This window comes from Globicephala melas, chromosome 3 (assembly GCF_963455315.2).
Source record: "Globicephala melas chromosome 3, mGloMel1.2, whole genome shotgun sequence".
In the NCBI taxonomy this organism is placed as follows: Eukaryota; Metazoa; Chordata; class Mammalia; order Artiodactyla; family Delphinidae; genus Globicephala; species Globicephala melas.
The window spans coordinates 159,851,786-159,878,183 of NC_083316.1; the positions used below are offsets into that span (position 1 = coordinate 159,851,786).

Sequence of the window (26,398 nt, forward strand, 5' to 3'; positions counted from 1 at the left end):
ACGTGGCACGCTGGAGCAAAGGAGAGCCATGCGTGAGCCCAGGGGTCGTGCAGCCCCTGCCTCACACAGGAGGACCTCAAGCGCGGACACTGGCTGAGATTCCAAAAGAGGCAGGAGCCTCCTGCAGTGAGCATTCTGTAGTCTCGGAGACAACGGAGCCAGAGCAACCTCCAGGCTCGGGAAGCAGCAGAGTCTCCCGAGGGGTGACCCAGGAAAGTGCTGCCTCCACCACTCGGCTGCTCAACAGGCCAAACCTGAGGAGACCCAGCCACGTGCCACACCTGTGAGTGACAGAACACGTCTTCCTGAGCTCGAAAATAAATAAAACCAGGTCAGGTGCAAGAAACAACTTTTTTTAAAGTTTCTAGAAGGGTAATCTGTGTAGGAGACGCAGTGAGGCCAGCCTCAGCGACAGGAGGAGCACAGTGGACTCTCACCGTGGCCGGAATACCGAGTCTTCTAAGCGAGCAAACATCACTCCAGCAACACGAAACCCCTAGAAGGAAAAACTCAAGTCTCCTGCCTTCCTACTCAACAACCTCAGGTCAACAAAACCATTTTATCTCAGGCCTGAAATTAGATTTCGGGAGCAGCTTACAATCTGCGCCATCACAGAAGGAGAACCTGGCAGGACTCCAGGCCAGCCGCCTCAGCGGAAGGAGGACCAGAAGGTCTATTTAGGAAAGGAAGACGGAAGTGTCTCGCTGGCACTGACAGTCGCGTGCATCGGCAGTGAGACTGCACAGTACAGTCCAAACGCTTTCTGGACTTCTAGGCTAGGAACACAGAATCAACCAGGATGAGAGGTCAGGTGAACTTGGGGGCCCTCGGCTGGTCCAGCCTCCCATCACCACCACGCTGCCCCGGGGGCTGGGTTAAGGAGAACGTCACATGAAACTCACAGCCTTATGCAGGGACGATAAGCCAAAAGGTTCTAACCTGCTCCAAGGTCCAGGGTCCCCTCCTCCACACCACTCCAAGCCATTCAAACCCAACCCATAGCTGGGGGGGAAGGGCTGGGCACTGCTTGAAAGCTGAGGCAGCACCTGGAGGTGTCCTGTCCTTTCCTTATAGGAGATCGGAGCAGTGCACCTGCCAGGCTTCCATATCAGTCAACCGGTCCCAGCAGAGACAGGGAACCAAAGGCTTAAGAACAGGAATGATACACTGGGGTTTTCAGCAGCTGCTGGGACTCAAAAGCAAAACTTCTGTCTCAGGGCCCAGAACTACGATCAGAGGATTTGCTTCCACTTCAGGATCTGCCACTTAAGAGCTGTGTGACCTAAGTAAGACACTTAATCTCTCTGGCTTGGCCACACGGGGCTGTGCTGAAACAACGTACAGAACAGCACAAACCGGCTCTGCCACGCACGTGACCTCCGGCTCCTTCCTGCCTCTCAGTTTTTGAACGCTGGAAAATAAAGTATTGCAACACTCTTTAAAACAAAACAAAACAAACAACAACCCTGACGCAAGGAAGAAGGCAAGGCCAAGAGACCTCCGAGGACCTCCAGAGTGAGGGAAACCACCCTCTAACCAGCTGTGTGGTCAGTTTTCTCATCTGAGAAATGGGAATGACCTTGTTCTTGCCTTTTTCGTCCCCACCAGGGACGGCTGACAGGCCAGACCCAGACAAAGGGAGCACCCCACCCCCCAAACCAAGGGAACCATCAGAGCCAGGGAACCTTTCCCAAAACTGTATTGATGATCTCAAATAATATTCAACAAGGTGATAACAAGTCAATAATAATAAAAGTAATAATAACAAGCTCATTTAAGTAAAACATGATTACTAGCCACACTCATGTTTCCACATCTGCCATGTACGTGGTGGGTATCTCCGTAAGGACCCCAGTGCACGTTCAGCATTTGATTGAACCCCTTAGATGGTGCTCACCAAGCACTCACCACGCAGACGTCTGTCATGGAGTCCTTTAACAGCAGCCCCGTCAACCCTCTGGTCATGACATTTGAAATCCTGCAGGTCAAATCCAGTTTTCTCCAAGCAGGACCTGTCAGCAGATCCCTCCTCAAGGAATTGACTCTGTCAAAGGCAGAAATAGGAACCACCCTTGCAGGATGGAGGGATGATGGGGGAATTATGGCTTCCTTCAGGGAAGCAGCTGTGGGTTGGGGCTGATGGATGGCACATCCTTATCCCAGCCAAGGCCAGCATGGCACAGGGGCCCAGACCTCTCAGTGAGCCCTCACTCTGACCCAGGGACAAGCAGTGCCTCCCATGGCCTGGCACAGTGGCCCTAACTGACCACCGCTGCTTCCTAAAGTTGGCGTGGGCTCAAACGCTATACATATATGGAATAACTTTGGGAACCAACAGGGGCTATACAGACTAGTATTTTCCAATCCACAAGCACGTTTTTTCCACTAATATGTCACTGAGGTAAATGGAAGCAAACCCAAGACCCTGGAAAATAGTCTAACAACACAGTCTAAGTGCTTCAAAGTCATTGGCCAGCTGGGTCCACCGTCACACTCAAGCAAGTGACAAATGGCCAGCTGGTTGCCAACTTTACACAGCCGACTTGCCAGAGAAGAGCCCATGAGTAAGTGTCACTCACAGGGACAGCCAAGCCAAAACCGAGGCGATCTTGTTCGGTCAAGAGTGTGGTGGGTCACGGACTTCCCTGGTGGTGTACTGGTCAAGAATCCACCTGCCAATGCAGGGGACATGGGTTTGAGCCCTGGTCTGGGAAGATCCCACATGCCACGGAGCAACTAAGCCCACGAGCCACAAATACTGAGCCCGTGTGCCACAACTACTGAAGCCCACACACCTAGAGCCCATGCTCCGCAACAAGAGAAGCCACCGCAGTGAGAAGCCCGCGCACGGCCATGAAGAGTAGCCCCCGCTCGCAACTAGAGAAAGCCCACGCGCAGCAATGAAGACCCAACAAAACCAAAAATAAATAAATAAATGAATAAATTTATTTTTTTAAAAAAAGTGTGTGGTGGGTCACACCTGGGAGAAGAAATGACCACGCCGCAATGCCGTTCTGGAGAGCAGACAGCATTCAGGTGGCACCCAGTGAGAGAGCTGAGGGGGTTAACTGGCGCGGGAGTGAACCCCATTCAAAGACACACACACACCAAGAGGAAAAGGCGACGAGTGGCACATACTGAGAACAGTACAAGTGGCTAAAATATATGAGATGCCACCAAGAAAACACAAATGAGATACCATTTTTGCCCAGCACTACCACAAAATTAGGAAGAATAAGACAATCTGGTATGCACAAAGAAGTGGGAAACGTCCTGGGACACGCTCGCAGAGGTGGCACGAAAGGTCAGCTGCTGGGGGTAGTGGGGAACAAGGCACAACCCACAGGACAGCAGATCCTGGCCCTCCCTCGAGTCTGTGGTCGGGCTGGCCAAGTATCTTGAGCCAGGTGCCAGTTGCTCACGGGAGCAGATGAGGCTGCACTGGAGTCACGGGGCAGGACCTGAGGGGCCTCAGCATTCAGCAGGGTGTGCTCTGTGGGAGTGAGGCACTTCCCACTGGTCTGTCTGACACACCTGGCTGGTGCCTAAGAGCTGGCTGCACCATGTAAGAGCAAAACAAAGTCAGAAACCACTGATCCAGAAAGAGAAGGCCCAATCAAATTCACAGGCTCACAGCAAAGGCCTGGTGTGTGCCAGGCCCTCTCATGCACACTCCGTCCTTGGGGAGCATTCTGGACTCCAGGAGTGTGCTTCTTGGTGGGCAGGAAGGAGGGGAGGCAGCAAGAGCACACAGACACTAAAAAGGAGACCTTTTTTCTTTTTGGCCGTGCTGCACAGCTTGTGGGATCTTATTTCCCCGACCAGGGATCAAACCCGGATCCTAGGCAGTGAGAGCGAGGAGTCCTAACCACTGGACTGCCAGGGAATTCCCGAGGAGACTTTCAAAGAAAGGCCTTTGGCTGTCAAGGAGAGAATGCTGGGGCCTGGGCAGCGGGGTCCCCGGGAGCCCTGTGAATCGCACATCGCCGCCCACAGGTGGCCCCCAGCAGCAGTGAGTGGCAACACCACCCAGCTGTTACAAATGAGGGGTTTGTAACAGGTGGCAGAAACTCCACGTTAGGCCACCAAATGTCCCAGAGCTCTGTAGGACAGGAGTGGCCCCTATCACTGTGGCTGGATATCCCGTTAAGGACCCACACTCCCAGCCAGAGATGAATGAGGGCTCCAGGAAAGCAGTGGACCCAGAGAAGAGACACGGCGACCCTGGGGTGACGGCACAAGAACACACGGCAGGCCCTGTGTCTGTGGGTGCAGGGAGGCTTCCGGGAGCCATGACCACAGAGCTATCTATGCTGACAGAGTGCTTTCCGTGAGTCGTGGGTGTGACAGGAGTGAATCAGGAGGGGACAGAGGGCATCCCAGGTGAGGGTGGCAAGGGGCACAGACCCCTAGGGAGGGAGGGGTGCAGGCCTGCACCAACTGCTCCAGGTGGAGGCACTGGCGACAGCGGTGCTGCAGACCGCTGGGGCAGCCAGAACCCAGGGTGAGCTGGCCTTTGTCAGTTCTGCAAATGGGAACCACACCACCACAGAAAATCCTCCAACCAGCCAAATTAGGAGGAAACCTTTAGAGTCAAAAGGTCAAATATCCCCACCAAGGACATTCCAGGACCCCAAACAGCGGCTTTTTGGGATTCCCAAACCCTATCCATGAAGGAAGACAAACAGCAGCGACACCAGCGGCCGCATGCCAGATCTCCAGGACAGAGAAGCAGGAACGTGCGCGTGCAGCGTGGTCAGGGTTCTGCGAGGAAACTCAATGACCTTCCTCTTTCTTTTTGCCTCTGAGCCAACTTAGGGAAGAAGTTCTGGGCCCATAAATGCAGAATCCAAAAGCCCCTACCTGAGGAAAGCATTCAGCAGCCTAGCAAGGTTTGCCAATGCCCAGGAAGGAGCCTGGTCACTGGTAACAATACGGGGCTCCAAGCAAATGCCCCAATGCTGCCATCTGGGGTGCCCCCAACCCAGGCAGGCTGTGGAGGCTTGGAAAGCCCTGGGAGTGGGAGGACACTGCCCAGGATGAGGCCAGAATCTCACCAAGGGTTCCTGGGCAGAGCTGGGGCCCAACCCCCATGGCATGGGCCACCCAGTAGGACTCCCCGGCCCCCACCAGAGTCACCCCTGTCACCTGCTTTATAAAGTGGCATTTTAAGCTGGTTTTACTTGGTAAAAAGGGAACCCCGCTCAAAAAGAAAAACGTTAAAATTAGCATAACACACCAGGCCCAGACCCGCCGCAGAGGAGGTGTTGTGAACCACTGGCCCTCTGGCGGCACTGTCCACCCTGGGGCCTGCGCTGCTGCCCCAAGCAACTCCAGAGGGGATTTTATGGTGCTCTGGGAGGGAATACCACCACCCTGGGGTGAGAACTGGGATAAAGCTGGTGAGAAGGAGGTGGCAGAGCTTTTATATTTGGAAAAGGAATCTGGCAGAGCTGGAGAATGAGGAAGGGAGAGAATCAGACACATGTGACTGAGGAGAGTCCCCCCACTGAGAACAGTCACGGCCTCCAGGGCAGGGGTCTGCTGAGGGAGCTGAGCTGACGGCATCCTGAATCTGGAGCAGGATGCTGGCCCTTGGAGTGACAGAACAGACTGGGCAGAGTGAGCTGGACAAGGCAATCACACGGGGCCTGCACCCCTCCCGGACACGGTCCCACCACATGTTCATATGGTATGGTTCACCCTGCTGCTACAGAGTGCCGATGTGGCTCCAGACGCTGGGACAGGAGCACTCACACCTCAGGGGACACGCTGAGTGCTGGGGACACACGGAGGAGCCCTCTGAGCAGAGACTACAAAGGTGGGGGAGGGAGAGGCCCATAGAGACCTAGAGGAAAAGTGTTTGAGGCACAGGCACACACGCTGTTTCCTGAAGCTTGTGCCCTGCGGTGCCGTGTGCTGGCCACCCTCCCCAGCACTCTGACCTGTTTGTCTGATCTCGGCACTCTTGGGAGAGGGCCGGGCTTCTTCCTCAGCACAGCCTCCCGGGCCTCCTGGGGTGTAGGCTCTTCCCCACCACCGGCTCTGGCCCCAGGAATTCCACTTTTCCAACAGGTTCCAGCAAATGTTCCATCTCCAGCAAGCCCTCCTGACCTGTAGGTGGAATTAGAGCCCACGGGACTGTCGCTCTTCACTCAGGACCCACAACGCTCGGCACAGGGCCAGGCACTCCAAAACTGGGATGTCACACCTGGGGCCTGGCTGCAGCCCGGCCTGTCCACCTAAGGACAGGTGCTCTGGGCCAGATGCCTGGGGCTGACCAGGACCCCACATGTAGCATCCCACTTGCTTACTCCCTGCGGCCAGGGCCTCGCTTGGGCCTCAGAGCCTGGGGAGGACTCACCAGGTAGCTGCAGTGTGCAGAGGACACACACACACACTATTTCATTTCAGGCCCTGGGCAATGGGTGTTTGGCCACCATGCAGACAGGCTGGGGTGGTGCAGGGGACTGAAGAGAGGCAGGAGGCCAGCCACCCTGTTGAGGGATCTGCCTGCGTGGGCTGACTGACGCCACTCCTGTTCTGTTTTTCAAATGCAGTCCTGTGACTCTCTGAGTTACCAAAATCTCAATGCACATCCTGAGTGAAAATGATGACGTGGGGATCACTGTTCTAAATTTCCCCTAAATTTTCCGCAGACTTCAGGATTCCTCCTGGCCGCCTATGTGAAACTGCTGTGCACATCTGATTTCAGTCACGTTCATCTATGACTGGGCCAGAAGGGGAAGCAACTACAGGCTCCAGAATCCTCAATCCCAGCACCCGGTTTTCAAAGCAACAATGCTCTTCCGTCCAGAATTGGCCAGCTTGCAGAGCTCAGACCCCACCTGCCAGGCCTAAGGCCAGCTTGGTACCACCCACAAGGTTAATCAATGGCTTAATAAGTAACAACAAAGAACACAAGACCCAACTTTAAACAAACAGAGCTCCCCAGCCTGCATCCTGCCTAAGGCCCGGCAGCGTCTGTGCATGAACTGTGTCCCCGCTCACCATCTCTAATGTGCTCTAAGGGCTGTCATGGGAAATGCTATTTACAATGGAACATGCCCACTCTGCTAAGCCCTGTACAGCCACCACCGAGTCCGGCCACCAACCTGTCCAGTCGACAGGCTCTGAGGGCCCGCAAAGACCCTGTAACCTTGAGCAGCAGAGGAGCCAGCTAGCCTGAGGTCTATGATGCCTGCACCCAGGAGATTCCTGGCCTATGGCTCCAACAGAGGAGCAAATGCCTACCTTTCAGAGACACCTCAGGCCTTGACTCTTCTGCTAGACAGCTAGGGCTGCAGCATGGAAGGAAGGCACAGACCCCACAACATGACCCCCATCCCGCGGGGGGGTAAAATGAGGTCCAGAGAGTGGTGCCACTGTCCAGCCAGTCCCCTCTCCCCAACCCGTGTCCTGCGCTGCACTCTGCAGCCACCCAGCCCATGCATGGTCAATACCAGTGAGAGTTTAGAAACAATACGGCCTGCCTCCCTACCCCGGCCCTCAGCTGTCTGAGGTACAGAGCTCAGACATCCGGAACCTCTGTACCTAGGCCTGCTGGGTGCCCATATGAACACGGAGCAGTGGGCAGCCTCCCCAGGTCTGCAGGCTGGCTCAAAACCAGCCCCAGCTCAGCCAATTCGAGGTATCCTGCTTCACTGTCCCAGGCCTGGGCCCTGCGTCCTCCAGTGACCTGCTTCAACACCTCCAAGTTCGCCCGCCCCCTGAGCTAAGCAACAGCAGGGGGACACCCACTCTGTGTGCTCGCTCTTGAATGGCTGAGCCCCGGGAACAGCACCAGGAGCTCCAAGAAGAGGGCACGGAGGCAGAAGCCACGTCTGCTCAGACCAGCCACTCACCAAAGCTGAACTGTGCCCAGCAGATCACTCACTTGGCAATTCCTGTCACACGAAAGCATCCAGGCCTCAGTGAATTCTTACATGAGAGACCAAAACCAGGAGGAAGAGAGGCAGGTGGCAGGAGCTGTGTGAAGACCCAGGACAAAGTGCAATCAGAGCCACGGCTCTGGGGCACAGACCCTGGAGAGTCACCTTCAACCCCTGGGGAAAAACAGGTCCAAAGCTTTGTGCATTTGTAGCATGGCATCAGTCCACCTTCCACTGACAGCCTGTGAGCCAAGCCCCGCATACCCAGGCACTGGCAGGCCCCATTCGCTGGCCCCACTCTCACAGCCCAGGCTCACCTGGGGGGGTCACTAACCTCACCTGCTCAATAACAAGAAGGGACCCTCCCCACAGAGATGCTAGATGGCAGGGCTAAGACCAGGGAGGGCCAGGGGCCACATACCATTAATCCTACACTCCAGGCCAAACACCACCTCAGAATCCTTCTTAACACAGCTCCGCTTCCTGTCAGGGCAAGCTGGCACGGATCACCATGTCATGTGGCTCTACAAACAAGGCTCTCGACTAGTGGGACGCTGTGCACAGGTAAGGGAGCAAGCATGGGCCTGGTGCGCTCCCCAGAGCAGGCTGGAGACAAGCTGGACATAGGCGACTAGGGCTGGTTGTCCTCATCCCACTAGCCAGATCCACTGTGAGCTGAGCATACTTTGCTGGAACCAGCAGACATCTGTGAGCATCCAATACCAAAAATAGTACAACCAGAGGAGGAAAGAACACATTCTTCTAGCTGTGGCCTGTCCCTGCCCCAGACATCTCCCAGCAGTCTCTCCACCCTGGGATGTCCCCAGTATGATCCCCCTGTGGACCTCCCCCTTGCCTCAAACTTCCCCCTACACCGTCCCCCTGCCCACCCTGCCACAGCTCAACAGTCCCATCTGATTCTACAAAGGGAGAAATGACATCAGATAACAGCAAAATCATGCCATTTCTGCGAACAGAACCCAGAAACTGCGGCCCCTTGGCAGAGGCCTGCCCAAGAAGGCCTTCTCTAGTGTCCAACTCAGAATCATCTACAGATGGCACTTGTCAGAATCTAACTACAGGTAGCACTCGTCCAGAGCTGAGAACGCTCCAAAGGTTCCCCGAACGCCAACCCCCGGGCCCCGCCTGAGGACAGCTCACTCCTGGGGAGCAGGAGAGGCCTGCTGTCCGTCGTCTCCACACAAGGGACCCATCTGAAACCACTGTCATCTGACTGTTCCTCATGTCATGAAACACATTCGAAAACACTGTGGGAACTGACCCCTTACTGGGCACAATCTCCCCTCGGAAGGTGACACCAGCCCCACTGTACACTCATGGAGCCGAGGCTGAGGGACGAGGAGGACTTCAGCCAGAGCCTGACTCGAATCAGAGGCAGACGCCCACCCTCCCAGCTCGGCCAGGGACACGCACACAGCCCTTCCCACCCAGGCTGCACAGTTATGTTTCCAGAGTTCACCAGAAGGTCACAAATAAAAAGGCCAGGCCCACTGGAAGCTGTGCCAAGCCTGTCACTGTGCCTGAGAAAAGCTGTTCCCAGGAAACCCAGTGACTCACAAGAGGGGCAGGAAGCACTCGGAGTCTCCATGAAATTGGGAGGGCAGGCAGTCCCAGAGTGGACACCCTTGGGTTTGAGGCTCGATTTATCTATGCTGATGTGACCGTGGGCCAACCACCATTCTCTAGACATCCCATCCATGAAATGAAGAGGCTGGACAAAAAGGACCCTCTGAAGCATCCGTCTAGCCCTGAGATGCCATGGCAAGCTGTCTGCCAGGGCTCACAGGGCTGCAGGCAACAGCCCAGGGACCAGGGGTCCGAGGCCTGAGCTTTCCCCCAGGACAGCAACAGTCTGCTAAACACACCCATCCCAACACTCCAGACGAACAACTGCAGGCTTCTTCTGTAAAGAGCCAGAGAGTTAATGTCTCAGGCTTTGAGGGCCAGATAGTCCCTGTTGCAAAAACTCTGCCACCGCTGCAGTGCAAAAGCAGCCATAGACAACACCACTGCGTCCCAATAAAACTTTATTTACAAACACAGGTGGGGGCCAGATTTGGCCCTCATTTTAGATTCTAAGGCTGACACTGAAAAAAGGAACATGCCATAACAGTGCACTTCATCAGCATCCTTATCCGATTCTGTTCACCTAACATGGTGGCAAACTACCGAGGCCTTGGTCTTGGGGGCCAACAGCTACAGCAGCAACACTGGGCCCAAGAGACCTCAGATTCTTCAGGGCCAAAAAGAGGGCCCATCAGTTCCACCACTAATCCCACAGGTAAAGGGAGCAGTCAGAAGGGCGATGTGGCACTGGCTCACTGTCAGGACCTTAAAAATGTGGCAGGGAGGGACCCACCATCAAGGGCGAGGCCAAGCTGAGCTTGCCCCCACTCTAGCCCCTGTGAGCTAGGCTGTCCTGACTCAATTCAGTGGGTTTTCCCCTTGTTGGAAATGTTGCACCGGGACCGTTAAATCACTCCCTCCAGATGTGGGGAGAACCACAAGGTCCACAGCAGGAAGCTGAATTTCCCCAAAAAGACTGCACTCCCAATGCAGGGGACTCAGGTTCCATCCCTGGTCAGGGAACTAGATCCCACGTGCTGCAACTAAGAAGCCCACATGCCACAACTAAAAACAAAAAAGATCCTGCATGGGCTTCCCTGGTGGCGCAGTGGTTAAGAATCTGCCTGCCAATGCAGGAGACACGGGTTTGAGCCCTGGTCCGGGAAGATCCCACATGCCACGGAGCAACTAAGCCCATGCGCCACAACTACTGAGCCTTCACTCTAGAGCCCCATGAGCCACAACTACTGAGCCCGGGTGCCACAACTACTGAAGCCTGCACGCCTAGAGCCCGTGTTCCGCAACAAGAGAAGCCACCATAATGAGAAGCCTGCGCACCTCAACGAAGAGTAGCCCCCGCTCACCACAACTGGAGAAAGCCCGTGCACAGTAACGATGACCTAACACAGCCAAAAAAAAAAAAAAAGATCCTGCATGCCGCAACTAAAACATGCTGCAACTAAGAGCTGGTGCAGCCTAAATAAATACATAAATACATAAACACATAAATAAATAAAACTTTAAAAGGAAAAAGGAACCTCCCGGCCCACTTACTCTCTTCAGGGTAGTAAGAGAAGGCAAGGTCACCCTGACCCCAGGGCAGCATAACAGGGTGGTCACCCCAACCAGGGCCCTCGGGCCCTCTCAGATCAGCCTCCCCTGGATGGAGGGAACCAAAAGCATGGGGGCCAGGGTGCACGTTGTGCGCGCACACGCACGCACACACACCATGCAAGAGAACTGGAGGCGGAAGCAGGACTGCACAGGGAGCCCACCTGCTGAAGTCCCCCCCGAGGGCAAGCGGGCTGCATCTGCCCACTGGGTCCAGAAAAAAACACTGCTCCTCCTCCCCCTCAGGCCCTGAGGCCAGGTCAAGGGCAGGAGCGGGGTCAACGGTACTGGAGGTCTTGAAGGCTGAAGCTCAGCCTGTACCTGCCCAGTGCCCCACAAAGGGCAGTGCCTGACCTTTGGGGTCTCCAAGCCGCTTCCCACCTGGAAGAAAGCCCATTTCCGAAACAGTCCCCTTGTGATTCAACATGGGACACAAACTGCTAAACTCACAAAAGTCGAGTAGATTCTGCCACATCGGAGCTCATGACTAGGGTAGGGCCCAGCAGCCTCAGGTGCCCGCAGGGAGGAGCCCAGACCCTCCCTGTCACATGACCTCAGGGCCTCTCTTTGGTTTTAGGGGGAGTGGGGAGCACAGAAGTCTTGCCTTTGGAAGGGCAGGAAGTGGTGAGGGTGGCAGAGAGCTGAGCTACCTGGGCTGACCCCATGTCACACACACTCCCACCCTTCCCTGGCCCTCAGCCCCCACTGCTTGCCCCCCCCACAGGTTCTCCAGACCACCCAAGGTACGTACTAACTCTCCCAACTTAGAGACCCGGGTCCTGACTGGGCCCAGGCTCCTACACCGTCACTGCTATCTCAACTCATTACTGTTATCCTCCCCTTGTCACTGTCATCTCCACTTGACCACAGCTTCTCATTCAGGGTGGGGCCACACCTGCTCTCCCTGCCCTTCCTGTCATCTGCTCCCAGGGGTGACCCTCTCAAAATCTTCCCTCAGGCAGGACCTGAAGCCAGCCCAAGCCCACCTCAAGTGTGGGTACCAACATGCCTCCGTTCTGCTGGGGTCAGGTTCTCTGTCACCTTCACAGGGAACTCCTGAGCCTATCAATGGTCCAACAAGTGCCAGAGGCCCTTCAGACCTTAACTCTCACCAGAGAGTCACAAGCATCTTAGTACATTTTAAAGGCTCCAAGATCACCTCTCACCCGTCAGGATGGTTACTATCAAAAAAGGAGAAAATAGGGCTTCCCTGGTGGCGCAGTGGTTGAGAGTCCGCCTGCCGATGCAGGGGACGCAGGTTCGTGCCCCGGTCCGGGAAGATCCCACATGCCGCAGAGCGGCTGGGCCCGTGAGCCATGGCCGCTGAGCCTGCGTGTCCGGAGCCTGTGCTCCACAACAGGAGAGGCCACAACAGTGAGAGGCCCGCGTATCAAAAAAAAAAAAAAAAAGGAGAAAATAACAAGTGTTGGTGAGGATGTCAAGAAACTGAAACCCTTGTGCACTGTTGGTGGGAATGCAAAATGGTGTAGCCGCTATGGAAAACAGTATGGAAGTTCCTCAAGAAGTTAAACATAGGACTTCCCTGGTGGTGCAGTGGTTCAGAATCCGCCTGCCAATGCAGGGGACATGGGTTCGAGCCCTGGTCTGGGAAGATCCCACATGCCACGGAGCAACTAAGCCCATGCACCACAACTACTGAGCCCTGGCACCACAACTACTGCAGCCCGTGCACCTAGAGCCCATGCTCCGCAACAAGAGAAGCCACTGCAATGAGAAGCCCACGCACTGCAACGAACAGTAGCCCCAGCTGGCCGCAACTAGAGAAAGCCTGCACACAGCAACGAAGACCCAAAGCAGCCAAAAATAAATAAGTAAATAAATAAATTTATTTTAAAAAAAAGAAAAAAAGAAGTTAAACATAGAATATGATCCACATGATCCAGCAATCCCACTTCTGGGTGTATATCCAAAGGAACTGCAAGCTGGGACTCAGATAACTGTTCACCTATGTTCACAGCAGCATCATTCACAGCAGCCAAGAGGTGGAAACAACCCTAATGTCCACTGACAGATGGATGGATAAGCAAAAAGTGGTAGATCAAAACGATGGAAAATTATTCAGCCCTAAAATGGAAGAAAATACTGACACATACTACACCATGGACAAACCTTGAGGTCATTATGCTAAGTGAAATAAGCCAGTCACAAAAGGACAAATACTGTACAATTCCACTTTTAAGAGGTCCCTAGAGCCATCAAATTCATAGAGACGGAAAACAGAATTGTGGTTGCCAGAGGCTGGGGGAGGGGAACGGGCAGTTAGTTTTTAACGGGGACAGAGGTTCAGTTTGCGAAGATGAACAAGTTCTGGAGATGGATGGTGGTGATGGCTGCACAGCAATGTGAATATATATACTTGATGCCACTGAACTGTGCACTTAACAATGGTTAAGATGGCAAATGTATGTTATGTGAATTTTACAATTAAAGATAAAAAATAACAGGACTTCCCTGGTGGTGCAGCAGTTAAGAATCCGCCTGCCAATGCAGGGGACACGAGTTTGAGCCCTGGTCCAGGAAGATCCCACGTGCCACTGAGCAACTAAGCTCGTGGGCCACAACTACTGAGACTGCGCTCTAGAGCCCTCAAGCCACAACTACTGAGCCCATGTGCCACAACTACTGAAGCCCACGCGCCTGGAGCCCGTGCTCTGCAACAAGAGAAGACACTGCAATGAGAAGCCCGCGCACCACAACAAGAGTAGCCCCCGCTCCACGCAACTAGAGAAAGCCCGTGTGCAGCAACAAAGACCCAACACAGATATAAATAAATAGGAGTGGTCTCAGCTATATATGGTTTCACTCTTAAAAAAAAAAGATAAAAAATAACAATAGGGCTTCCCTGGTGGCGCAGTGGTTGAGAGTCCGTCTGCCGATGCAGGGGACACAGGTTCGTGCCCCAGTCCAGGAAGATCCCACATGCCGCAGAGCGGCTGTGCCCGTGAGCCGTGGCCGCTGAGCCTGCGCATCCGGAGCCTGTGCTCCGCAACAGGAGAGGCCACAACAGTGAGAGGCCTGCGTACCGCATAAAAAATACAAATAAAAAATAACAATAATGAAAAATTTTTTTAGAAAAGGCTCTGAGAGATCCCAGGTAAAGACTGGGGTTGACTGGTCTTAGCACTCCCAAGGCCTCCTGACCACAACCCTGCCCCCAGTCCTGCCTGTCACAGGAGGAAGCCCCCAAGGGAAAATGTTCATGCATAGAGTGAAATCAGCCATGGGGTCGAGCCTTCCACAGGGAGCCCCCAGGAAGGGGCTGCAGCCGTCTACACCCACACAAAGCAGAGGAGTCACAGCTACTCACTCAGGGCTTCCCTGGATGACGAAATTAACCCCAACTTCCGGCTCAGGCACTCCTTAGCCCCAACTTCCTCTGGCTGCTCCACCCTCCCAGCCTCCCTACCAGCCTCCCTCCTTCAGCCGCTCTCTCAGATCTCACGCTGACATTCTAGGCCTTTCCTGGATGGTTTCACTTGCCCTGCTTCCCAAGGGCACCTCCCTCCCCATCGCCGCTGCATTTCTCCCACCTGGCAGCCATCATCACCATGCCCTCAGCTGGCCTCCCCCATAGGGATGTGGGGACTGCAGGGTGAGACCAAGTCAGTCAGTCTAATCAACAGGACACGAAGGCCACAGGCATACATCCAGATGGGGAGAGAGGTAGGCCAGGGACTCCTCAGGCCTCTCATGCCCGTGTCCTGCCACTCCTGTCCAAAAAGAAGCCGAGGGGCCCAGGAAAGGGCAGGGGCGGACAGGGTGGCCCCTCGTTACTCGGCCTTTGCACACCTTTGCCAGGGCCACACTCAGCCAAGCTGGATGATGGAAGGGCCAGGAACCCCTCCTCACATACCTAGGGAACAGCATTCTCGAATGGAGAGGGAGTTTGGCCCCTCGAGACTGCCCTTGTGTGACTCCCCAGTACTCACAAGCTTGAGCACAACCTGAAGGCAAAGATGGAGCCACCATATCCTGGGCTCTGGGGCTGATTCCTCACACTCTGCCGGCAGCAGCCACAAACCCAGTGGGCTCAGCAGTCATCCCCAGGCCCAGCCGGACACGTCTCCAGAAACCCCGGCACGACCTCCTGTCCCTCCTCAGCTCCATCTGGCCTCTGCTCACTGCCTGCTCCACCAGTAGTGCCCACTGAGGCCGCTCGAGGGATCAAGAAGCGGGATGCATGACAAGGCCCAGCTCCCTCCGACACAGTGCGGTGGACTTCCAGGCAGGAAAGTGGCTAAAAAAGACTGGGGAAATCCATTTAATCTAGTCATTCTTTACTTTACAAAAAAATCCTTGACAATAGAGGCAAAGAAGTGGATATTTTAAATTCTGAAGGGCTTCACTTTCTCAGATTATTTGTAGAGTATGCGCACGCGCGCGCGCGCACACACACACACACACACACACACACGGGGGCAGGAGTGGTCAGCATCCATATGTTTCGCCCATCTGACCTGCGAGGCCACTACAACTGCAGGTGTTGCTTCAACCCAGGAAGCTGAGGCTTGGGAGGGAGCCAGCAGCCCGGGGCCCCCAGGCTGTCAGCAGGACCTGGCTGGAGCCAGGTTACCTGACCCCAACGTGTAGCATCCTTTGAGGGAGGCACTCCCTTGTTAGGACACCCTCCCTTAGTATCTAAGACAGACACAGGGGCAGCAAGGCAAACAGTGAGGAGCCTGGGTTAGGAACCAGGGTAGGTGCAAGGGCACGTACTCGGGAAAGGTGTCCTGTGCCAAGCCGCAGTCTCCCTTTCTGAACGTCTACCAGGAGAACACCGATGATGGAGCAATGATGTGGAGCATTAACCACAGCCCTTGATCATCGGTGGCTCATTAATTTCTTGAAAGCACAGCAGTCCAAGGCGGGCTGAACTTCTCCAGGACCTCCTGTTATGGAGTGTGCTTGGGAACCCTGGGAAGTGCTAAGCAAGCCTTGGGCCCTCGACCCAATGTTATCTGCACTTGGACGGCGTAGCCCACCTGCTCGTCTGCCCATGAGGCTGACTTGGGGTGACACTGACACCCAAATGCTGTCTCAGGGTGCAGCCCCTACATCCAGGCCCAGCCTTGGCTCCCCCAGTGTCCAGAACACCCACTGTCCAGAAACTGGTCAATGCTAGCACAATAAAGGAAACCTGCTATCCAACTGCCCCTGAGCAACGAACACAATCCAAGAACCAGAAAAAGAAAGGCTGCTGGCTTCCAAGGCCACCACATCCGTTCTAAACCGCCTTCAAATTGCACTGGTTAGGACACTGGCAAGAAACTCATGACATCCACACCCTGAGACAAAGTTAGCAACCCAGAAAGACACGGGCCCTAAAGCAGCATCACCACGGCTGCACACGCACGTCTTCCACCTCGCCCCACATCAATGACGATGATGCTGATGCTGTTCACCCACCACAGACCTGCAGCAGCTCTCTGATCAGCCACAGTCGCCTTTCCTCCAGCCAAGCGTCACTCCAGAGGTGACCATTAGCGTCTCATCAAGCCCTGCATAACCCGACTCTCACAAACCCAGCTCAGGCATGACAGTAAGCCGAGTGTGCAAAGACACTTCTGCCCTATGGCCAGAATCAGGAAAGGTTAGAAATGTCCACCTCCCCCAACCAGGTTCAGGTGGCAGCCCAAATACTTCTACATCTGTCCCCTTGCCCGACCCCAGTGGACCCCAGCTCAGGCCATCAAAGTCTCCACCCCCAGCCTCCCCACCTCTAGGCCTGACCTCCCTGAGCATCCAACACCACAAACCAGACCATATCCCTCCTGGGCCTCAATTTCAACATAACAATAGTTGCACCGTTCAGCACCTGCAACCTCCAGCTCCACTCGCAAATACACAGGTACACCAGGGATGCCTCTCACTGCAATTCAGCATCTCTGCACAGCCCTCAGTACCGGACAGCAGACTAGGACTAAAGCCACTAAAAAACAAAGTTTAGCACTGCGATAAAAAAGAATCGAGACCTAAGATTATATGAGGACACCACTATGATGTCCACTTCCTCTGGATGCAAGACAGAGGAAGGCGCTGAGGTGCCAACAACAGCCCATGGAACAGGGAATTGCTAGTGTTCCTCACTGAACTCTACAGCTTTTGTGGTAAAAAGAAAGAAACTTTTGACATGTGTCGCTTTTAAACAGGAGTTCGGTGACCCCACAAACTTCACAGACATGTGAGGCCCCCTCCCCTCTGGAAGGGTTGTGGCGAGTCACCAACGCACCCCTTTGACCTGGTGACTCAGCCAGGAGCCGCATCTCAGTGTGGCCAGGGAGGGACCCAGCTAGGAGGATATAATTAGCGTCAGATTCCAGTGCAGCCACTTAGTGTGGGAGCAGGAGATCTCCCCCTGAATGGTTTACTTGGACACCAGCTTCTTTATTAAAAATCAAAGTGATAAAACTGTACATGGTGGCTGTCTGTGTCACATACTGCACTACAGGTCAGAGGCTGTTTGTAGGGATTGTTCTGGAAAGCATCCCTGTGGTCTCTGGGTGACTGCAGAGTGGCCACGTATCGCTAGAGGTGAGATCTCAGACACCTCCAGGCCACGCGAGTCACAGACCAAGGAGAAAGTCATAAAGGCAGAGAGCAAGGGAGCAAGGCCCTACAAGTGAAGGACCTAGGGGAGGCAAACCCAAAGGCACAGGATGGATTTCCAGCCAGGCACGTTGAGCAGGGCTGTTGCCATGAAGAAGCAGATTTCCCAAAACCAGGGTCTGCTCCGGGACAAGAGATGCATGGAACAGGAGAAACAGTCTTGTTTTTCAAGGACTCCCCAGAGATGTCACAATCCGGGTGTGATGTCAAAACTACTTCAAGGGTGATGAACTCTGGCCTTGCCGATGAGTCAACAGAGGGTGGGTTTCCGAGAGCCACCGGCTGTTTACACACAGTCACCATGGTGAATGGCTGCCGGAAGCCTAGTCAAGGGTCACAGTGGCAGATGCGGGGCTTGGCCCCTCACACAGCCTCATAGGCCATCTGCAGAAATGACCAGCACTCACTCCATACCCCAGGTTGCTCGCCTTCCCTCAGTACCTATGAGACATGCGCCTCTGGGAGGGACTCACCCCACCCAGACCTACTGAGTGCCCACCTTGAAACACACATGCAAACCGAACCCCTACGTCATGCTCCTGACACCAATGGGCCAGCCCAGTCCACTCGGCCACCACCCTTCAGAGAAGGCAAAGCTCAAGGCCACACATACTGCATTCCAGCCAGATGCCCGGTTCTCAGCCCCATCCCAGCTGGGAGACTCCTTCTGGTGACTCGGCCTCCCAGAGTCTTTGCCTGTTTCCTCACCTGAGAATTGAGAACCGCTCCCCACCACAGGGCTGACAGCCAGGGGACAAGACGAAGTAACATGTACAGCTCAGGCCAGCGCTGGCATGCAGGGCACAATCCACAGGCACTGGTTATCACCTGCAAGCTTTCTCAGGGGAGAGGGCACGGGACAGTCAAAGCTGGCGACTTCAGGAATTTGCATGGCCACTCATGTCACCAATGTTCTCGGGACCCAGGGATGCTGGCATGTCATGAGGACTTGAGACCACAGTGGGACTCCCTTTCATAGCTGTGGCTCAAACTCCCGCCCAACTGGAGAGGCAGCCTGGGCCGGTGAGGACAGTCAGCATGACCTCAGGCAGGCAACGCTGCCCCTCAGAGCCTCAACTGCCCCCAATGAACAGTGGGAACAATAAGCTAGCCTTCCTGCCAAAACTGTCAAGAAGGTGACACATGCCTGGACAAAGGGCTTACAGGGGCCTGGCCAGAGGCCAAGAGGGGCAGCGAATTTAGCTATTCCTGAAGACAGCTCGGGGACTTCCCTGGTGGCGCAGTGGTTAAGAATCGCCTGCCAGTGCAGGGGACATAGGTTCGAGCCCTGGTCCGGGAAGATCCCACATGCCGCGGAGCAACTAAGCCCATGCGCCACAACTACTGAGCCTGCGCTCTAGAGACCGTGCTCCACAACAAGAGAAGCCACCGCAATGAGAAGCCCGTACACCGCCAACGAAGAGCAGGCTCTGCTCGCCACAACTAGAGAAAGCCTGTGTGGAGCAACGAAGACCCAACGCAGCCAAAAAAATTAAAAAAATAAAGACAGCTCATATGAAAAACAGACAAGAAGCGACCTAGTTAGGGCCGAGTGGGGCAGCCCCCCAGGAAGGAGAGACAAACCCACCTCCTGGGGCCTCACAGTGGGAGGGGAGTAGAGGCTAAATTAAGGCTCCTCCTGCCACCGGTGGCCAGGCTGACACCCACGCAGCTAGCCCCTTAGCAGCAGGCAAGCAGCCCCCAGCGTGGGTCAGAACAGTCACAGAGTATTGTTGCAGACCTCCTCTTCCTAAGCCCGTCCCAGGACAGAGCCCTGCAGCTGCCTCCACGTCTTTACCTGGGCCTTGCCCCCTGCCCAAACACCCTCCCCAGCCCCTCATGTCTCAAGGCCTATGCATGTGCCATGCCTGGAACTCACACCCCTTCCCCCCAGGGGACCCCTCGCCCAGCAGACCTCAGCTCTGGCATCTCCTAGGCAGCGCCCTTTCACATCGCCCCATTTTATTTCCTTCCTGACAATGACTGCTGACAAGCTCTTCATGCTGATTTCTGTGCCACCCTGTTCATCATCTGTCTCCTGCCTCTAGAATGCCAGCTTGACTGGGGACTCATTTGGTCACTTATAAATGTCCAGCCCCTGAGCAGTGTCCCTGTACAGAGCAGGCGCTCAATCAGATTTGGGAAAATGTAGGAGCCCAGGCTCTCCTATAGTCTCTGCTCAAACCTCCAGGTGGGAACCAGCCCTGAGTACCGACACCAAGTGCTGAGAACCTGGGAGGGGTCAGGGCTGCACTGAGGGCCGCACGTGTGCCAAAGGAATCCCAACAGCCCTGAGAGGAGGAGCCAGAGCTCAGAGAGGGCAGGGCCCTGAGTCCGGAGAGAAGGATCTGGAGCTGGGAGGGGTCAGGTACTGGGACACTCATAATCCTAAAGAGAAGAAGGAACCAGAGCAGCCACTGGGATCCTCATAGCTCTGAGGAGGAGAACCTGGACCGGGAGGGGTAAGGCACTGACCCAAGGCCTCACGCAGGTAGAGCCGAGATTCAGAGATTCAAACCCAGATAGGCTCCAATTCCCAGGTTGTTTGGGCCCCTCCCTGGGCCCTCAATTTTTCCTGAACAACAATATGCTACTCTTCATCAAAGACCTTTTAATCTGGGGAGGGGAGGATCACTCAGCAACAGAGCCCACCAAATCCGATGATGAAATACTCAGGTGGTCGAGGGAGGTGCCCCAGGGAAGGTCACTTCCGTTCAATCACTGTCAGGGACACTTCTCTGAACAGGCGCATGATGCTGTCTTGGAAAGATGGGTTGTGTTTACGCTTCCCCTCTCTTCTCTCCCGGAAGTAACCCATCACAGTGAAAAGGGAGATCCACGGGAGTGCCTTGGGATGCACTCAAGACTGCGTGAAGCCCAAGTCTGGACGGTGGCAGCTGCACATATGACTACATCTTTACCTTCCACCATGTTCCAGGCTAGTCACTAGGTCTGTACAAAGGCAGCTCAGACTCCAGACCTCTCTGCAGAGGGAAGCTGTCAGGGACTTCTCCGGCTACTCCAACAGCTAGGCTCCCAGGAGCCACAGAGAAAGTTTTGAAGGATGCTCCTCTCCAGGCCCCTGCTACATCTGAGTCTGTAAAAACCTCTTTGCAATTACAGTTGCCCCTTGAACAACACAGGGGTTAGGGGCACCAATCCCTGAGCAGTCAAAAATCCCTTATAAACTTCACAGTCGGCCCTCCATATCCTGAGTGCCGAATCTGCAGATTCAACCAACCGTGGGTCCCCTAGTACTGTAGTATGTGTTTAGTGAAAAAAATCCACATACAAGTGGACCCGGGCAGTTCAAACCTGTGTTGTTCAAGGGCAACTGTAAAAATTTTGTAAAAGTAAAAACCCTCCCCACAAGTTGCCACTGGCAAACCATATAACCACAGCGCTAGAGAATAGAAAACTCTAGACGCTACTGACAGTCAAACATATGAGGTTTTGTTAATAACCAATACACTTCACTAGTCACACAAACAAGTTCTTCAAGTCGCCTTCCCCATGCCCACCACCCAAGAACACTGAGTGTGCCCAAGCTGCCCTGATTTTACTTCAGTCCACTACATTGCCCACTGGATAAGATTAAATACAAAACTGCCAAGTAACTTAAATGACAAGTCAGCCTCTGAGAAAAATGAAAGTTTGAGTCACCCCCAAAATTTAGCCCAGCTAGCCAAGTTAACACGAGTAGCTTGAGAAGGAGAAGCTCTTCGAGGGAGCCCTTTCCGGCTGATCAACACAGACATACACAGCTGGGCTCTCCGTGGGACGAACTTGAGTCTACAGTTATACCTTCACCCTCACAGGAGGAAGATCCAGCTTAGGGGATGTAACCAACACCCTAAATTAAAAATAGCAGCGTGACAGCATGAGGTGGACGCACAGGCAGGCCTTCCGGACAACTAGATCAAGGGAGGGCAGCATGGCAGGGAAGGCGGGGCTCCGAACTCACAGTGACCAGCTACCAAGCTCACCTTATTTACATGACGCATAAGCTCTCCCCCAGCTGTTTCTAGGAAATCCTGCCTTCCAGGGGAACAAGTCAGAATGGCCCAGGGAAAAAGACTCCCGGCTGGAATTCCACAAGGAAGGGAGGTTCAAGCTGGCCACCGTGCCCCCTCCTCCTCACCTGCATTGGCACCCCAGCCTCACCTTGGGGAATCCCTTTTGACAAGGTGAGAACTCACTCTTCCAGAAAGATGAAATCCCGGTTCTATGAAGGGGAAACTGAGACACGAGGACAGGAAGGAAATTGTCCAAAAAAGTGGGAAGAAGAGCGGGAAGGGTGGGCACTGGGAACAAAACAGGGGAAGAAATTCCCAGCTTAGCTAATGGTGCCGAACAAGTCCAGGGCAGGAAGAAAGCCACATTCCTTCCTAGTTAGTCTCTCTCCTCACCCGCCCGAGGCCCCCCCATCCCCAGTACACACGCGCGCACACACACGCACACGTTAGGGCCTCCCTGAACCTGACGCCAGACCCCTCCCCCTACAGCCACTGACTATGAAGCCCCCACTTTCCAGGAAAGGAGGAAAAGGGCTCCCAAACCACCTCCCCTCAGGACCTGACCACTGGGCACCTGCAACTTCTGTCCCAACACAGGAGGAGGGCGCCATGACACAAACAGAAATGGGAAGAAGCAGTTTCTGACCACGGGCCCCAGATGTGCCCCAAAGTCAGGCCTGAAAGAAGGTAGAAAGAAGCCTCTCCCCATCCCCCCGGACCAGGTGGCAGAACTGAAACGCCTCGAACTTCCCGAGATGGGCCCAAATCGGCCCCTGAGAAGTTTGAGTCAGCAGCCAGGTGCAGTGGCCAGAGCTCCTCCCCAGGTGCCCACAACAGGCTCCCGGCTTGGGAGAGGCACCATGCCAGCAATTCCCTCCCCAAAACACTCCCACTTTCTAAAGGTGTCCAGTGATTCAGGTTCACCTAGGGAGTTGGGGACAAGCTGTCAGGTTCTGCCCAAACTCCCCTTCACAAGAACCAAGAGTGAACCCAACTCCAGAGGCCTCATTGGAAAGCATCAAAGACGGCCCCCAAGTGTAGACACAACCTCCATAAACAAACGGAACAGGACCCCACAGATGCCCCGACAGCGGTGCCCCACTGACCCACCCTGCCAGTGTCCTAGACGTTAAAGCTGCTCCCCAGGAGTGCAGTCAGCCATCCCTACCAGCCACCCTACAAGGAGCCAGACTGAGAAGTCCCAAACCCCCACCTCCCGTGCTCGGACGGCGCTGCCTCCACCCCCTCCCCTGGTCAGGTGAAAAAACGAGTTCCTGCCCAGGTGCCGGGTAAGTCGGGAAAGGCCCCGGACGCCTCCAGGTGCCGACACAGACGTCCCCCGGACCAGGCGCGCGAGTTCGGGCCCCTTGGCCGCCCTGGGCCGCCCGCCAGGGTCGTCTCCCCGCGCCGAGGCTCCCCGCGCTCCGAGCCGGACAGGTGCCCACCCCGCGCCCCACCGGCCCAGGAACCCGCGATCAGCACCTCAGACGCCGGACCCCGAGCCCCCAGGCAAGGACGCCACGGAGAGGGACGCGCGAGGCCGACCTGCGCCCCGACGTCCCCGACGGCCGCGCCAAGCCCCGTGTCGCTCACCTGGCTGGCGCGGTAGCTCTCGAAGGCCCTCAGGGCACTGTCGGTGAGCTTCACGTGGAACACGGACACCTTGCTGCCGTCGCTCACTCGCCCGCACGACAGCCCGTAGCTCCGAGCCTCCTTCAGCGCCGCCATCTTGCGACCATCGCTCCCCCGCCCCCCGCTTCCCGGCTCCAGGGCCGGAGGCGCGCCGGCCACGCCCCACCCCGCCGCCTGCTGACGCGCTGCATTATTCATGAGACGCGACTGGCCACGCCCCCTCCGGATCCAGCGAGAACCACAATCGCCGCCGCACCCCCCGCCGACGTGCTGCATTATTCGTGAGACGCGGCTGGCCACGCCACCCTGCGGGCCTAGTGAGGCCCACAGTCACCGCCCCGACTTCCTGCATATTCATAAGGCGCGGATGGCCCCACCTCTCAGAACTCTAGAGGTGTCCGCTTTCGTGCCCGGACTCCGCCCCGACACGCGCCCACCTTCAGGCCCCGCCTCAATGTGTATTATTCAAGACCCTGACAACCAGGCCCGTCGAAGCCCCGCCCCACCAGCTGCTGACGTGATGTATTACTTACGCAGTCTCTCCAAGTCTTCCGCCTTTGGCTTCTGTTGAGAGCCCCAACGAGGGCGCGGAGGGGGCCAGGCCGGCGCAAAACACGTGGGGGGGGGGGGCGGAACCAGCTGCAGGCTGAGTGGGTGGGCGTGACTATGCAAACCGAGCGCGCGTTGGACGCTGGGTTGGGCTGGTGGGGCTTCCCTAAGGTTGTTGGGGAATTGTGGGGGCTGGTAAACTTTGCTCGCAATAAGACTAGACTTTTTTTTTTTTAATATTTATTTATTTATTTTGGCTGCGCTGGGTCTTAGTTGCGGCATACGTGTGGGATCTAGTTCCCCCACCAGGGATTGAACCCGGGCCCCCTGCATTGGGAGCGCGGAGTCTTACCCACTGGACCACCATGGAAGTCCCAAGAGTAGACTTTTAATAGAATAAAATCCTACATCCCCACGGGCCCTGAGAGATGGTGGTTGTCCAGTTCTCCTATTAAAAAAAAAAATTTCACATATAAAATTAACCCATTTAAAGTGTACAATACTGTGGCATTTAGTACATTCACAGTGCTGTGCAGTCACTACCACCATCTAGTTCCAGAACATTTTCATCACCCCTAAAGGAAACCCTATACCCACTAAACAGGTTATTCCTCATCCCCCCTCCCCAGCCCCTAGCAACCACTAAGCTACTTTATCTGTGAATTTGCTTTTTCTAGACATTTCGTATTAATGGAATCATATAATATGTGACCTTCTGTGACTGGCTTCTTTCACTCAGCATGATGGCTTCAAGGTTAGTCCATGCTGTTACCTGTATCAATGCTTCATCCCTTTTTATGACTGAATAATATTCCATTGTGTGGATAAACCACATTTTGTTTATCCATTCATCCATTGATGGACATGTGGGTTGTTTCCACTTTTTCACTATTACGAATAGTGCTGCTGTGAACATTTATGTACATGGTTTTGTGTGGACAGATGTTTTCCCTTCTCTTGGGTCTATACCTGGGAATGAAATTGCTAAGTCATATGGAAATTCTATGTTTAACCTTCTGAGAAACTGCCAAGCTGTTTTTCACAGCAACTGCGCCATTTTGTCAATTTCTTGTTTTACATGTGGGGAAACTGAAGCTGAAGACCAGCTCTGGCTTGCCCAGGAGAGCTCCTCCTGGGCTCCTGGGTCTTCTGACCTGCAAAAAGTTCCTGAGTTATTTTCCTTCTCGCTTGAATCTAATTTACGGTGGTCATAGAATGAATATTTTGAGGCAAGACAGGAAGGTGAAGGTGTATGTCTCTACCCAGGTGGTCTCATTAGTTCTGCCCACCAGTGCCAGGCTGGCACTACCATCTCTTTACCCCGATCATGAACTGCTGACCCTAAAGGCAATGCTAGATTCTGTGAAACCTTTTTCCATACCTGTCATTAATATCTCCATTTACAAATGGAGAAACTGAGGCTCAAAAGGGTTAGGCAACATGTGACGATATTCACCCTACCAGTGAATGGGCTGCTTGGAACTTTGAACTTGGATCTTTCTGATCCAGAGCCCTCCTGATTACCCTTCATCCTGCCTCTGGTACCTGGGTCCCTTTCTGTATTTCCTCATTGAACAACCCCAGCACAGGGCCTAGCACAGAGTAGGTGCTCAGGAAATATGTGTTGAATTAATAAATGATCTCATTTAATCCTCACAACACAGCTATCAGCCCATTTCAGGGATGGGGAGAGCGAGGCTCGGAGAATCTGGAAGGTCTTACATACTGCTGCAGAGATTCCAACTCCAGCCTGTCTGAGCTCAGGGCCAAAGCTCTGGGATCCTCCACCCTTCATCTAGGATCAGATCATCCTACCACCAACATGCCAGCACTTGCTCAGACACGCTGACCTATTTACCCACTGCTGTGCCCAACTGCGTATCCGGAGGCTGGGCCAGGAAAATACTGGAGCAGGCCAGGGCTGCACTGCCCCTAGAAGGGCCACAGAAAGGCAAGAAGGGTAGCTGTGGAGCAGGCAGTCTGGAGTTAAGAGGATGAGGAGGGGAGAGACAGCCAGACTGCTGAATGGAGTAGAACATGGGAGGAGCCAGCTCTAAGTGCTGACCAGCTTGCTGTGTGACATTGGGAAAGGCATTTCCCCTCTCTGAGTGTAAGTGGATTCATCTGAGAAACAGACAACAGTACTAGTAACAGTCACCCCACGTAGAGTGTTTAAAACACACGAGGCTCTGTGCTCAGTGTCTGGCACCCACAACTGCCTTTCGGGGTGGATACAGTGACTTGGTCCCATCTGCCAGATGAGGAAACTGAGCACTTAGAGAAGTTAAAAGACTTAGGAACACTGCAACAATGGGCTGTAGTGCTTGGTAACAAGTATTGATTTTTCTCCACTTTACACTGAATGCCCCAGTGGCTCCCAACAGGACCCCTGAAATGATAATGGAGGAAATCATCAGGCATTGGCATGCTCTCCAAAAGCCTTTAAGAACTAGGTCACTCAAGAAATTGGAAGCCAGTTGATCA

General features: G+C 54.5%; 1 protein-coding gene across 1 annotated transcript in view; it reads right to left on the reverse strand.

Moving 5' to 3' along the window:
* ELL (elongation factor for RNA polymerase II) overlaps positions 1–23,476 on the reverse strand; it is an 81,480-nt gene extending 58,004 nt beyond the window's left edge. Inside the window, exon 1 of the mRNA XM_030880089.2 lies at positions 23,327–23,476. Coding sequence (XP_030735949.1) covers positions 23,327–23,461 — 135 coding nt within the window. The 5' untranslated portion in view covers positions 23,462–23,476. The remainder of the gene's footprint in view (positions 1–23,326) is intronic.
* Positions 23,477–26,398: the final 2,922 nt, after the last annotated feature.